A 15,424-nucleotide genomic window follows, 5' to 3' on the forward strand; every position below is an offset into this window, starting at 1 on the left:
TTTAAAGGCAAGATCGGTTGGTCTTGTCAAATGATGGATTTAACTTAAAATCTCTTTTACAAAGTCTGCCATGCTCTTTTTTGTCTGTGAAAATCCCAACAGTGATCCACCAAGTCATTTTGTCTTTCTAAAAGAGACAGAAGCACAGAAATTCCACAGGGACTATTGAATTGAAAAAATGCAGTTCTCAATAAGCAGAGAGAAAATGTATTTCTCTAAAAATGACCTCTAGGACTATGTTTTCATAATCAAGTCCCTGACTATGTCATGTCCGACCAGAAATTTAAAAGACATTATCAGAGGTAGATGTATCACGAGAAGTTAGGTACTCCAGTATTTGTTGTATACCAAAGCCCAGTGTTTACAGGTCACTGTTATTTGTGGGGTTTCCACTTAACCCTCCAGCAGGGGACTGAGCCCACATCTCTTGTCTCCTTGAATGCTGAAATTGTTGGAGTCTTCAGTAAAATGGTGGGTTTTTTTGTGGAGGGTTTGTGTTGTTGCATAGGACTTGTCAGAGAATATCTCAGGATGAGGTGAGAGAGAATGACTTTTTGGGATGCTGAGGGAGCTTTTGCATAGATGGACCTTAAGCTGGTCAGCAGTGCCCGGCCTCAGACAGTTAAGCTCATACCAGCCCCAGAAGTGTGCAGTCTGTCCCTGGAAATGCAGCCAGAGGGGTATTCAGCTACCTGTAAGGTGCAGGAGGGGTTCTGTGAATGACAGTGGGACCAAGGGATGGACACAATATCCATCAGCAATTGAGGGTAGGGATGCTGCCTTCTCCTTGTGCACTGAAAACTCAGTGCTGCAAGGTCTCTTACTATTATATTTTGATTTAGGAATGTAGAGGAATGAGGTTATTGCATTTATGCAACATTCATGGTGAAAATATTTTAAGACAACCTTCTCTGTGTAACTATCTTGACTCTTCCCAGCTCCTTCAGTTAGAGTCCGCACCAGCGTGAATGCAATTTCCATGCATTGTCTCAGTCTGGAAATGAAACAATTTTCATTAATGGAAACCTGGTTCTCAAGCAGAACAATTAGACCCACTTCAGGTTGAAAAAAGATAAAAGCATGCTAATTTGGATGGAGGACTCTTCTTTCAAGGCAGCCAATTGAGTCATCAGCCAGCCACCCACCTGACTGTCTAACAGGTAATTAGGAGATAGTCCTCTTTTTAGTGTAGAGCGTGTACGTAAACCTCCACACAGTGGTGTCACTGCCCTTGGGACTTCCAGGGGAAATAGCTAGGCAGTGGCAAAAGAGTGAGGAGAGCACGTTTGTCAGACGGTACCCAATGAACTGACTTCTTTTTTTATTTAGCTTATTATTTTTGTCTTTTCAGCAGCTACCTGAAGTTTCTGGCAGTAAAGCCATCATGGCAGACCTGGGCTGCAAAAAAACCAGTGACTGCACTGTCTCCAGGCTCCTCAGTGTAGTGGAGAGTGAACTCCGGGCTGGAAGAGACAAAGGCGACCCCACGGAGAAACAGCTCCAGGTTGTCTTGGAGGATGCGACGCTATGGCAGAGATTCAGGGAAGTCACTAATGAGATGATCGTGACCAAGAATGGCAGGTAAGTGATCTGCTCAGCACTGCGGGCTCAGTGGAGGTGACAGCCAGGGAGGTTAAGCTCTACAATAATAAACTGTGTGTGCAGACTCGACAGAACTGCAATGAGCACACCAGAGTTTATAGGGGACTGCAGGCTTGCAGTCTGCTAAAACCACTGTATGAACAAGATGGGGTGAACCTGCTTCTTTTTGGTCACTGCCAAACCATTCCTCCTATGAAGCATGCTGGAAAAATATATAGGTTAACTTGTGATTGCACAAAAAGGAAACTTTTGCAAGGGAATATCTCTCAAAACCTTTGTAATGACTTTTAATACTAATAACCATCAGTCTATATTAGCAAGTCCTCACCTGTAGGCTTCAAATTACTGCACAGAAGCAGATTGGTGTTGTTAGACCCAGCTGCAGTTCCCATCCCTCTGGCCTTGGGTATTAACAGCTTGTATAAGCAGTCTGTACCAGAGTGGATGCAATAAAACTGCCCTATGTGCTCTATGTGTATGTGCAGTCTGAATTGCATGGTCCCACAGTTGTTGCTGGTGCCCTTAGAAACAAGTGTGGAATGTTGTTTAATATACACTGTTTTAGAAGGACAAAACATTGTGGTATAAATGGATCACATGTCTTACTATTTGGGAACACAGAAAGGCACAGGAAAAGAGTAAAAAATCTGTGAGAAGGATGCTAATTCTGAATCAGGCACTAGCTTGAAGAAAGCTCTCCACAGAGGTTCTGCTCTGAACTGGGCTGACAGCAGAGTCCAGCCCATAACAGACAACCAGCTACCAGAATAAGATTTGCACAGTGGTACTAAGGTTTTTATTTAATTTATCCTCGCCAGCCTTTTGCTGCCCCCCACCCCAGCTGTTCCTTCAACATGCACATGTTTTATGAGACCTCTCAGGAGATCCACCTAGGAGAGAGAAATTAAGAGATGGAGAGAAAGATTTACTCATGTGGTGTAATTTTGCCAGACTTTGACTTAGCGGAATTTGTGGATGAAATTACTGTTGTCCGTAGCTTGATGAGGGACATAGGTGAAAGCAGTAAATATGAAAAATTTTGTCTGTTGACTCAGCAAGGTGATTCTGCAGAGAGAAGTTACCATCTCAAAGGACCAGCTCTTGGTGTAAGAGCACTATTGCCATTCTGATTCCTCCTAATAACCTACTGATAGACATCTGCTGCTGAGATTCTTTTTATATTGTGGAGCTGATTATACTTCATTTAAATTGCTTTGAAAACTGCTGTTAGGCTACAGATAACTTCTAAGTGGACTTTCACTTGGTGTACAGTAGCTTAGACATCTGCTGCTGAGATTCTTTTTATATTGTGGAGCTGATTATACTTCATTTAAATTGCTTTGAAAACTGCTGTTAGGCTACAGATAACTTCTAAGTGGACTTTCACTTGGTGTACAGTAGCTTAAACTGTCTCCTTAACAGTGTAAGTGACTAAAAATGAGGTAGGATGGGTTTGTTTCTGATTAATTAAATTGGTACAAAGAGTCACACATTACCAAGAGGGTTTTTTCAGTTTCTTTCCTCGCAGCTAATGAAAATTGTGACTTCATGGTGATACTAGTTCTTTCCAAAATGTCAGGGTGAGTGTGTAGATAAAATATTTTTATCATGTTGATAAGGGAATATTTTGTTATCTGAATACGCCTGGGTACTTTTTATTTCATTGTGTAAGCTGCCTGATTTTTTAATTTTAACTTACACACTCCTGATCAGCCTGATTCTACTTTTCCTATAGCCAGTGACATCTCTAGAAATGTCAGTGAGAGCAGCAATAGAATTCTTTATGATCAAACTACAGTGAAATTAAAAATTACAAAAGTATGTCATGCTGTCATTTGCATTAATCCTTTTAACATAGTTACTGTAGCAGAGACTATGAAAAAGGATCTCTGTATTTCTGAAAGTATTTTTCATCCAAAAACACAGCATCACACTAAAACAAAGGAAATACAGACTGTGGCGTGCAACAAAGAACTCTGAACCATGCTATTCAAAAGGAGACAAACTTGAGACAATTTCCTGTGATTGCTGAGTTTTTCTCAGGTTCGGGATTCTTCAGTGATTGTCTCCAGAGAGATTCTCAGTAGAAAAAATATTGATCTTATTCTGCTGCTGCTAAATGAGTACAACTAAACCATTCTTGCTGAAGGGTAGATGAATGCTTTTGAAAACTGTGTTCTACAATGAAAGAGAAGAGTCAGCCTGAACTTTTGTTTGTGAAAATGAAAACAGTTGGTGTGGACAGACACATTGTCAGCAAAGCTCAGAAATTAAACAGAAACCCAATACAGGAGTGTCCCAGAGAATGAAAGTCTAATTGACTAGGGATCCTCAAGTGTCAAATTCTAGCATGCACAATTCTATCTGCTCTGAGTCATCTCCAATTGGTACTGAGGGTCCCAAAATGTCACAGTTAGATGAACCAACTTCAGTGTTAATATACAGATATGCCTCTGTGGCTGTATCATACTTCATTATAATAATCACCTGCCCTAGCAATATGCCTAGGGGAAATAGATATATTCTGAACAGGATAGATATCATTAAAATTGAAACATGTGCTATATCACAAAATGCATCTCAATGGGTAGAGCTGATACAGTGGGAAACCATCTCCTATTTTACTCAGACATATTGTATTAAATTGACACTTCAATATCAAATGCAGTGTTATCTGACTGAATAGGTTTCCTCTCTCAGTGTTTATACCATACTAGCTAGGCAGTATCCTGAGACTTTGCAATCCTTGTTATTGCCTGGAGACAGGTAGATTGCCACTATTCCCCTCTGCGTATGGGGAGAATCCATAGGGGATCAGTGCAGACAGCCATGAGTGGGGGAAAAGAAGGAAAAGAAGCCCTTTCCAGGTTTGAATGTTAAAGCAACTTTACTGGTTACTGCGCATCCAAGTTTGATATCAAACATCTTCCCACTCAAGGTCTGTACTGTGGAGTAATTGCAGCACATTTGCTCTAAATAAATAGAAGAAGCTGAAGTGCTTAGCTATTGCAGAAACGGAGGTCACGTGTGCACCTACCTGATCATTGAAACAATCTGACTGAAACAAATTTGGAGAAATCACAATTTGCCATGCTAAAAGACAGATTTTAACAGTAAAGCCACTTAATCATCAGAACATGTTAGATGGTAAGTTTTCCATTGTTAGAGTCTGTACAGTCAAAACATGCTGGTCCAAGTGAGGCAGGGAACTACTGGTAGTGAAGCTGGTTAACACAGGGAAGTGCTCTAATCTTAGTGCTACAAGAGGTTAAAATGGATGGTAACAGTATTCTCTTCTGGATTGGTCTATAGGTCCTTTGGGGATAAACTTGAGCCTCTCAAATAAAAAGGCAGAGCAGCCTGCCTGCATTGTGGGCAGAGGAATTAACAATCTGCATGTAACACAAACTGCTCGGCATAATCTAGTGAAATTAAATTTTCATGTGGATTAATTTTCTCCACTAATTCAATTTCAGCTATGTATCTAAATATGTTCCTTTGAACACTGGGGGAGATCTAAGTGTTGGAAGGAGAAATGCATCCATACTTTTTATCACATTCCAGTTTGATAGCTGGTACATCCTGGTCAGAAAGACACATGTAGTGTGTAAATCCTCAACTAAGCTTCTATTTAATTAGGAAGGTCATGGTTCACAGTACCTTGGAGACCAGTGAGGAGTGCTGTTCCTCAGGGGTCAGTACTGGCACTAAAGCTTTTCATTACCTTTGTTGGGGACAGGGGCACACCCTTAGCAAGCTTGCCAGCAACACCTAGCTGTGTGTTCTGGTTGACATGTGGAGGGAAGGGATGTCATCCAGAGGGATCTGGACAGGCTTGAGAGCAGGGCCTGCACAAACTTCATGTGAGGAAAAGCTTAGGTAGCTGAGGTTGTTCAGCCTGGAGAGGAGAGAGACCTTATAGCAGCCTCCCAGTACCTAAAGGGGGCTGCAAGAGAGCTGGAGAGGGACTTTTTATAAGGACATGCAGTGATAGAAGGGGTGGTGAGGCACTGGAAAAGGCTGCCCCAAGAAGCTGTGGATGCCTCATCCCTGGAGGTGGCTCAAGGCCAGATTGAATGAGGCTCAGAGCAACCTGGTCTACTGGAAGGTGTTGGGGACACCAATCCAGGGACTGGGACAAGATGATCTTTAAGGTCCCTTTCAACCCAAACCATTCTATGATATCTTCTTCAATACTGCACTGACATGGTATCAGCAAGTATTAATATTAGATGAAAAATCTCAAATTCGGTCTTTTCCTGTCAGCAGAAGGTGCTGAATGTATGCAGCAAAAACTATATCAAGGTATCCAGAAAGGTGAGTGGGATGCCATGGTTGTTAGCAATTTGCATTTGTGTGTCACTAGACAGTATGACTGCAGGGGCAGCGACTTCCAGTGTCCTTTAAGACAGCCTGGAGTTTCAGCTCCCTTCTTATGTATTTTGGATGTCTTATATGGCTACCTAAGCCTTGAGAGCTACCTTACCTTAGCCCCCTAGCTATGGACCTCAGGCCATTCCTCTGGTTGCTTGGTATACTCTCTCTATACCCATAGAGAAAAGGAACCTAGAGATTCATTGGCTTTCATTGGAATTTATGGTCCATAAAAATGTGGCATGCAGAAATGGCAGTTGCCAGGTGAGGTCAGTCTGGAGATGTCTGGGGCAGGGAGGCCGGTTACTCATGGAAGAGGAATGTAGGGGGTGATATGTAATAGCAATTACATGTATTCTTTGACAAGCTAAGAAGCTTAATAAATAGGATACCTTTGCTAGGACAGACCTGTTCTGATGTCCACACTTTATTCCCAGTTCCTCCAAGTGTTGGAGCCCTACTAGCTCTATTGCTGCAGACTTTCAGGTGCCAATTCAGAGCTGTGTGACATCGATCACAAGCACTGGGACAGACAGAAAACCACTGAAAGTCAAGCTGTGAGCTCCTGCAAATCTCCTTTACAAAATAAAGAAATAATAATAAAAGGGGATTGAGAAAAGGTGGCATTGGACCTTTGGGCACAAAAGGAGCATTTTCCCAAAACTAAACAAAGGCAGGATTTCAGTTTTAAACACATGAGATAATGGAAGGTTGGGTAGAAGTTAAGAGCTTGTGTGTAAGATGAAACTAAAAGCAATAGGACATGGTCAAGCTGCTGAGGTCAGGGAATATGGAAGTATGGGACCAAATTACTGGAGAAACTGCCAAGTGCAAGGTCTGATGGCAAGGGTGGATTGAAGGAAGGGAGGATGGATTTTTTTATACTGAGCTAGTCAGTGAGCATCTGGAAACAAACATACTGAGGAGAGTCTTTCAACAGCAGTTTCCAGCGGTGTCACCCTTTTTTGTTTCCCTGGCCAGGCGGATGTTCCCTGTTTTGAAGATCAGTGTGTCAGGCTTGGATCCAAATGCCATGTATTCCTTCCTGCTGGACTTTGCTCCGACTGATGGCCACCGCTGGAAGTATGTCAATGGAGAATGGGTGCCAGCTGGGAAACCAGAGCCACCGAACCACAGCTGTGTCTACATCCACCCAGACTCTCCGAACTTTGGGGCCCATTGGATGAAAGCTGCCATTTCCTTCAGCAAAGTCAAACTTACCAACAAGCTCAATGGGAGTGGGCAGGTATGGCCTGATGTTTCCACACCACCTCTTGGCTTCAATTGCAAGCACCTACCAATCAAGAAATATCAAGGGTCCATTTATGTAATTATAGAAGCCCTTACAGGCCTCTTCACCCACAGATGCCAATTATTCTCTGGAGGCCAAATGTAAACAGGGATAAACAGGCCTTAATTGGCACTTTCAGATTCTAATGGACTTCTTGACGTTAAGAGAGACAGAGTGCTGTGGTTTACTTAATCGTCAGGGGTCTTTTCAGAGTTGGTCTCGTGTGCTGTGGATTTTTACATAGGACTTCAGAGAAAGGGAAGAAAAATGGCCATGGGTATTAGGTTTTTGTTGTGCTCCCCAATGTTGTTTGGTGTAAGTGGAATGTTGGCAGGAGTCAGATGGCAGAATAAAAGGCTGCTCCTAAATGAAATAATTACTGTGTCTGCTTCTGCATCATGATAATTATCAATATTCTATTGAATCAGCTTTGGCCTTTGGAAAGAAACCACATGTACCAGAAATAAGTGAATTTCTCTTTGAACTGCTTAAAAATGCAAACAGGAAAATTAGTTTTGTTTCATATTTTATTTTTGATGATGCATCTAAAGGCAAAATGTTGCATAAGACCTTTTGTTCACTTGTTTGTTTGGTACAAAACTCCTACAGTGGATGATACTTGTCAGCCCAGAATCAACCTCTTTCATGTAAATGTTATATGCTCTCAATCTATTATTTCCATTAGGTTTATGAGGTACCTCTGTAAGCTTAGTGCTCTAATGAGGTAGGAAATTATCTCGGGTTTTACTGATTGGAGAACAGGAAGATGATCTGACTTTTCCTTAGTCATAAATGGAACCAGCACACAAGAATTACTGTAGAGCATAGAACAGGATCTGAATTTGCAAATGCTTGTTGTGTGTCCAGGATTTCAGAAAAGTCAAAAGCCTCAGAAAAATATGCATGGGGGGAAAAAAGCTACAGGAAACTTGAAGCGTCAAAGAGTCCCTGGAGAAAAAAAACAGGGGAACACTCTGTATATATATGAAGGAGAGCAAAATAATAGAAAGCAGGAGAGGAAAACCATATGAGAAACAGAACCCAAACAAAAGTTACTAAACAATAAATGACTGAAGCTTCCTTTGCTTTCTTTTGAAATCATGACCACAGTGTTAAAGTAAACCATGTCCCCACTCTGTGCTTCAGCTGCCCCTTCTCTGATGGTTTAGAAAGTAATTGGTGACTGTCAGTTCTTTATGCTAATAGCTGTGTTCTTTCTTTTATGTATATATATATATATATATATATGTATGTATGTATACATCACTTTGCAAAGTACAAATTTTAAAAGATAATCTTGTTCTTGCACTAGACCCAATTAAAGGACCTAATAGACTTCCTGGAATCAATGCTATTCACACCTTTTAGTGCCAGGTTAGATGATCTGCCAAGGCCTGTTTGGATACACTTCATCTTGCCCAGAGAGAAGACTGGGTGACTGCCTCAGCTTCCTCCTGGCACCTTTTCTGTGATGGTGATTCTGGTCTTCCAGACAGCAGAAGCAGGATCGTGAGTGCCCCTGAGCTGTTTCAGCAGCCTCTAGTGCAGCGGGAGCCCAGTGGTTTGAGGGCCATAGCTGCTAACAAAAATACTCACTGCTGCTGCTGCTGCATCCAAAGCCTTAAATCCAGTCCAGTGAAATCTCATTCTGTTTGGCCTGTAGTTATTGCAGGGGAGGGAGGCACCTGCCCTTCTGCTTTAGGAGTTGCTGGCTGGGGAGGTTCAGCAGCAACAGCTGCTCTGTCACAGAGCCAGAGGTTGGCTGTGAGGTGCCAGAGTGACACTGGGGGCTGTCTCTCTGTTTTGTTTCCTGCAGATAATGTTGAACTCCCTGCACAAATACGAGCCCCAGGTGCACATAGTTCGTGTAGGAGGCCCCCACCGGATGGTGATGAACTGCTCCTTCCCTGAGACACAGTTCATAGCGGTGACTGCCTACCAGAATGAAGAGGTAGGCGGTGCCACACTGTGCACCACTGAGGAGATCTGTTAGGAGCTAATTAACTACAAGACCAGCATGCCTTTTTCTTGTTTCCCCACCAGTCCCATGCAGTGTAATACTCCATCTACTCTAATACTCTGTCTTTTCTCTGCAGTAGAACGTTGACTAATCTAGTGTCTGGCTTCAGTAATAAGCCAGGTTTAGCTTAATATCCTGCCACAGCTATTCCAGACTGGTCTATCTGTCTTGGCATCTCAATCCTTTACTGGAAATAAAAGCCAAACAGCCCTAAAATATCTTTCTCCAGCAATAACTGATAGTCATAATGATAACCCTCTCTCCATGTCCCTATAATGTGTACAACTGCAGAACAACACAATACTGCATGAGAAAATTTCTGCCCTTGAGGGATGCTTTGGACTGTAAGAATTGCTAACTCCTGTGCCACATCCCTTAGCTAATGTTGCTGCAGATTTTGATAGGAATTCAGTGTTTAAACCCTCTTGAAAGAGTCCACCATTCCATCACATTTACCAGACAACGTCATGCCAGGCTGCCCCAGCTGGTGTTTTGCCTGTGGCACTGATCAGTGCACAGAAAAGCTGTCTCCTACCCAGCCTGGGAAACATCAAGTGTGGGGATATATTTTAGGCTAACCCAGACAGTTCCCCTCAGATTACTCTGGAGGATGTTTTGTCAAGTTTCTATTTCAAATTGCCCTCACTAACATGCCTTGTTTTCTGTAAATTCAAGATAACAGCTCTCAAAATCAAGTATAATCCCTTTGCCAAAGCCTTCCTGGATGCAAAGGAAAGGTAAGTTCATCTTTTGTTTTTTTGATCCAGTAGCTTTTTGCTGCTGATATGGTTAAAACCATGACATCACCACACGAAAGATAAATTACATAACTGAATCTTGTTTCTGCTAAATCCAGAGTCCCTCCAATGGTATTATCCAGGAGACTATGTTATTATTACAATAGATGCTGAAATGGGTGAATGTGCTCTTGGGGATCCTGGCACTTATGTCTGTCTACATAGAAAGCCTGAAATGAGATGGTGTGAGCTTCCTTAGTAGTGTTATACCCTACATATGTCCACTACAGTGTACTTGCACTTCAGTGAATCTTGTAATTTGATAGGTCAGGGAGAAAAAATGTTAACTCCAAGTGTCCAAAAGCATAGTTGAAGTGAAATTACAGTGTAACTGTAATGTAACTACACTGCTGTTATTAAGCCTGTGTGATAATTTATGATAGGTTTATTAAAGTTAAGACGTCAGAGATGCTTCCATCAGAAATTAATTGTAGTTTATCTTGCAAAATTTTCCTTGCATCACCCATGTTAATGCACAGTGGCATCCAAATGATGCATTCCATCCCATAATTTCTAATTAATTTTGTTTGGACCTGCTTTATCTCTGACATGTGAAGTGTCCCATGTGCCTGCAGGAGAATCTGTATTTCCTTTCATTCCTCTCACCACTCAAGAAGTTGCTGTGTCTCAGTATCAGGGTTTCCAGCTGGGGAAGGGGGAATGCTGCCTTCAGCTTGCCTGCAAGCAGGAATGGTGCTCACAGGCAGATTTAGAATTCCATGTTCAGCTCCCAAATATGGCAAAAAATTAGGAACATTTTTGCTTATGTCATTAAACAAAAGCTCCAGCTTCCTTTATGGCAGAATGTAGGAAGGTCTACTGCTGCCTAGCAAGGTTAAAGGAGAGGGATTTCCCTCTTTTTCACTCACTTCTCCAATTTTTAATGAATAGTTCTGGTTATAACTTTTGTAATTTTTCAATGAGAACACTTACCACTAAGAATTTTGCTTTTCAGAAACCATTCTAAGGATGTTCCAGAGACAGTCTCTGAAGGTCAACATATGACATATTCTCACTGTAAGGTTTTTATTTATGTCAACTGCAAGTTTTGTGAGATATGATGGGTGCTGGGAACCTGGGCCTTGCTTAACTGGTTCGTGCTGGTCACTTACTGAGTCCTGAATTATGTTCATAGAGAGGGACCCTTTAAAAAAAAAAATAAGATTGAAGAGACCTCACCATAGGAAATAACGTGAGAGGTCCTGCAGAGAGATGATTTTCCATAAATTCCAGTTTTTCAATATTAAAAGGAATCTAGAATCAAGATGATATATGACATTTTTAGGATTTTCTTACCCCTTTGTTTTTGTATTTGTGAATGTTTTTATCGCCTATAAATTTATCTTTCATGGGTAAACAGGTAAAAAATGAGGGGAGGCAGAAGTTGCATTTGCTTTACTGATAGTTTTTCTTTCGTTTGTTCTTTAATGTTTGTGACATTTTCTGGTTGCCTTCAGGACTTGTTTTCAGTGTTGGTGGGTTGGGAGGGGAGTGGAGGGTTGCTATTTTTTTGTCAGTTGTTTCACAAAACAGTATCTTAGCATCTGCTTGGTATTTCTTAGGCACAGCTAATTCTGCAAGAAGGCTGGTTATTTCTGAATTGTACTGTAGCACTTGAATGCAGCAGTTTTGTTCTCTCTTTTCCCTCAAAGTGGGTGGCTGGTTGATTTCCAACCCAGATCCAATGTGTGCCTCGGGAAGCTCTAATTACCAGTACAGTGGAGCTTTGCCTCTGCCCGCTCCACAGGCTCCCCACAGCTGCGAAAGATACTCAGCCCTGCGAGGCCATCGGGCTGCTCCATATCCACCCTCCTACATGCAGAGGAATCACTCCCCTTCAGGTATTCCTGGAGCACTGCTTTGTTGCCTCTGCCTGCCTGCCCTGTGCCTTAGGTTAGCACAAACCCTGGAGCAAGGCTAAGCTCAGGCTAGTAAAGGGCGTGGTGATTCTCTGCACAGAACCCTTCAGGCACCCAGGGTGACCAAGGCAGCAAAACAAGAGGGACCAGGAACTTGGTGCACTCTTAGTGATAAACCAGAGTGTATGGTCTTGCTTTCACTACAGCTTCCAGTTATACAAAAAGAGCGTTGCAGGTCTTCTTTTGATGCCCTGCCATGACACAGTTGAGTTCTCAAGTCAAAGCAGCTCTCAGGTAGGAGCTGAATTGAGGCAAAGGCATTTTGGTATTGTCAGAACATCCTTTGAGTCCCTTTCCCTTTCTGGATCTGGGTGCAAATCCAGAAATTGATTGTACTTTGATTAGAAGAAGTGGGTCAGAAAGCAGAGAAGGGATAAAGTAATCTGCTTGCTAATTATAATTTAGCAAGAATTCCTGTTTAGTGGAAGTATTTCTCATGGAAGGATTTGGCTTGAAAGGGATTCTAAAAATCATCCTGTTCCAACCTCCCTGCCATGTGTAGGGGCACCTTCCACTAGACCAGGTTGCCCAAAGCTCCATTCAACCTGGCCTTGAAAATTTCCAGGAATGGGGCAGTATTTATAAAATTTTATTAAGTATTTTAGCTCAAATTATAAGGAAATCTGTATCAAAACATTGTCTGATATATGTAAATTATGAAAAAAATATTAGTCAGACTTGCAGAAATGCAAATCCTATGTCTGTCATGCTGTACCTTCTCATGTATCACACCTGGGATTGCCATGGCACCTAGCTACTCTCTAAACAAACACGGGAATTTTGCCTTTTTACCTGTGGTTGGGATTTCTGTCCTATTACCTGTGGTTGGGCACCTCATGATCAGATTGCTGCCTTAAGCCTGCCCATGTTTTGCTGTCTTAAGACATTGTCTGTCACTGAGGATTTGTTTGTTGCTTTTTTTCCCTCCCCAAAGTTAATTTATTGGACAGCTCCAGCAATAATCTTCAGGTATTCTCAGGACACGACAGCTGGACTTTGCCATCCTCTCCACACACTAATTTGCTCTCAGTGCCACATACAAAGGGAGGTGCCAGCCCTGGACCCAGGTAAGGTTACAGGAAAACTGCTGCTATGAGGGGCACTGAGGCTGGTAGGACTGTCCTGGTGATTTGCCCTTTGTTCCAAACTTTAATCAGTGTCCAGGATTTGAAATGTGTCCTAAGTTCCCAATTCAAGATTCCTGGGCAAATCTTTCTGACAAGCTAATCATCTTCTGCTCTATGGGAGCTTCATTTTTCCCCAGCATTGCTGAAAACCGGGATCTTGGAATACCTACAAAGAATTCTGGACTCTACAATCTGTGAGCATTTTAAAACCAAAATATTTTTCTTCCTATATTTCTCACTATTATCCTACATGAAATGAGGATCCTATTCTAGGAGTAAACGGAATTTAGACCTAGAGAATCAATTAATTATCAAATCTTTTTCCTTATTTTCCCTAAAAGAATGCAATAATTTCTTCTCTAACTTAGGTGTCAGGAAAATCAGCTGCAATTTCAAATGCACTGTTATCTGATTGAGTAGATTTTCTTCTCAGTGTTTATACCCTAGTAGCTGGGCAGTGTCCTGAGACTTTGTGACCTCCCTCTCTAGAAACTCTTCTGACTCAGCTCCTAAGATGGGAAGAAGTCTCAGAAGCCCATAAAAAATCCTTACACTTTGAAATCTCACATATACTTGTACATTGCTCTCCATGCCTCCCTCCAGGGTCACCAGGTGATGGCTACTGGTGATTTTTCGCTTAAGATCTTCAAGGCTGATCTAGTTTGGTAACCTGATTTGAACAGCTGCTTTTGAACAGATAGTGAAATTGACTCTACTGTGCCAAGGCTTTTGCAGGCTAAATGCTTTGAAATAAGTCATTCAATCTGTGCTGCTTTTTTTTCCCAGCCACTACCCTTGCCTGTGGACAGTGAGCAACAGTGCTGTAAATGCTGCCAACCCAGGAAGCGAGGTGAACAGCAACCCTCCAAGTGTGTTTTTAAGGGGTAATATCCCCTTACCTGCTGCATCATCAGTCCAAATCCCTCTGCAGGGTATGGTGTCTGGCAGCATGGAAGCACAAGGGGAAGGCACTCTCACCAGACTAACTGACTCTGCGTGGACATCCTCACACTCCTTTCAATGGACAGGCAGCTCCTGAGGGAAGCTCAGCCAACCAAGACTGACACAAATGGCAAATGTTCCCTTAGGAGTGCGATGCAGAAATGCATGCAGGAAAAGGACTTCATCACTTCCTATAATGTACCTTTTGTGTGCCAGCTAAGCCAAAATGCAAAGGCAGGAAATATTATACGAATTAGCTTGTTACTGCAATTTTATGCATCATTCAGGATAATGTCCAGAAAGAACCTTTTTAGTTAGCTTTGCTTCTATATCACGTTAAAAATGATCAGAGACATGAGACTGAGTGAAGCAGACATGGCAGCTGGATACCCGCATGTCATTTTAGAAGTTCCCTCTGTAACTAACAGCCAAGTCCAGGGAAAATTGTGAGCAAGTTTGCAACTGGTCATTTGAAGGGACAGCACTGTTTTAAAGGCTTTCTGAATCTTTTACATAGAGGTTTTCACAATACCTGAAACTAAACCCCTCAGGGGATGAAATTAGTCTGACATCCTAATGCCACCTGCATATAGCATTCTCGTCCCCTTCCCTTCTCCAGTTGCTGTTTGCTGTGTGTATGCCATGGGGACAGTGGGCACACTCAAACTGCTGAAGTGGCCACATTGTAGCAGCAGGGTGAAGGGTAGCTAGTTTACCATTTAGAGTCTGATGTTACAGTCTTGGTAATGGAAAGCTCCAGTGTTTCAAATATGTGCTATATTTGAAAGAATGGAGGGAAAAGAATTATAGAAAAAATGTTCAGCTTACATTTCCACTTTGCTTTATCTATACAGTACAAATAAACTATGAATACATGATGTAGTATCTCCTCAGTGCCTTTCCAAGGTGTATACACACCTACAGTCTTTCTCACCTAACAACCTCTGAGCTATTTAAAGCAGGTGTGCCAGAAGTAAGTTGACAGAAGAGGAATTTTCTATTCCTTGTCCAGTTACTGGGTGTAAGCTCCTGGACATGGTATTTCATGTCTTCACACCTGTTTCCCTTTTCACTTTGTCTGCTTCAGCTTCCTTTTTCAGGCTACTGCTTTTCCCATCCTGCATGAGTGTACAACATTTAGCACAGTGGAGTCCTGATCCTGTCTGGGATTTCTAACCACTACTGTGATGCAAACAACAAGAGTCATCCCCCAGTCTTCCTTGTCCTTTCATGTATGTCCTGAGGCAAGCCTTATCAAATTCTCAGAGAAGAGTTTTGCTGTTTGGTCTCTATAAAGAAAAATGAAAGAAATCTGCAAGCTAACTCATGGAGATATGTTCCTGTATAATGTA

At 42.1% G+C, this 15,424-nt stretch overlaps 1 protein-coding gene across 1 annotated transcript; it reads left to right on the plus strand.

Moving 5' to 3' along the window:
* Nucleotides 1-1,369: 1,369 nt before the first annotated feature.
* On the plus strand, nt 1,370-14,169 carry TBX19 (T-box transcription factor 19). The gene is made up of 8 exons (XM_066571749.1): nt 1,370-1,581; nt 6,958-7,222; nt 9,084-9,218; nt 9,963-10,024; nt 11,040-11,101; nt 11,737-11,925; nt 12,938-13,070; nt 13,917-14,169. Exons 1-8 carry the CDS (start codon nt 1,385-1,387, stop codon nt 14,167-14,169), a joined length of 1,296 nt encoding a protein of 431 aa, XP_066427846.1. The 5' UTR covers nt 1,370-1,384.
* The last annotated feature ends 1,255 nt before the right edge of the window (nt 14,170-15,424 follow it).

Source organism: Molothrus aeneus, chromosome 2 (assembly GCF_037042795.1).
Source record: "Molothrus aeneus isolate 106 chromosome 2, BPBGC_Maene_1.0, whole genome shotgun sequence".
Classification (NCBI taxonomy): Eukaryota; Metazoa; Chordata; class Aves; order Passeriformes; family Icteridae; genus Molothrus; species Molothrus aeneus.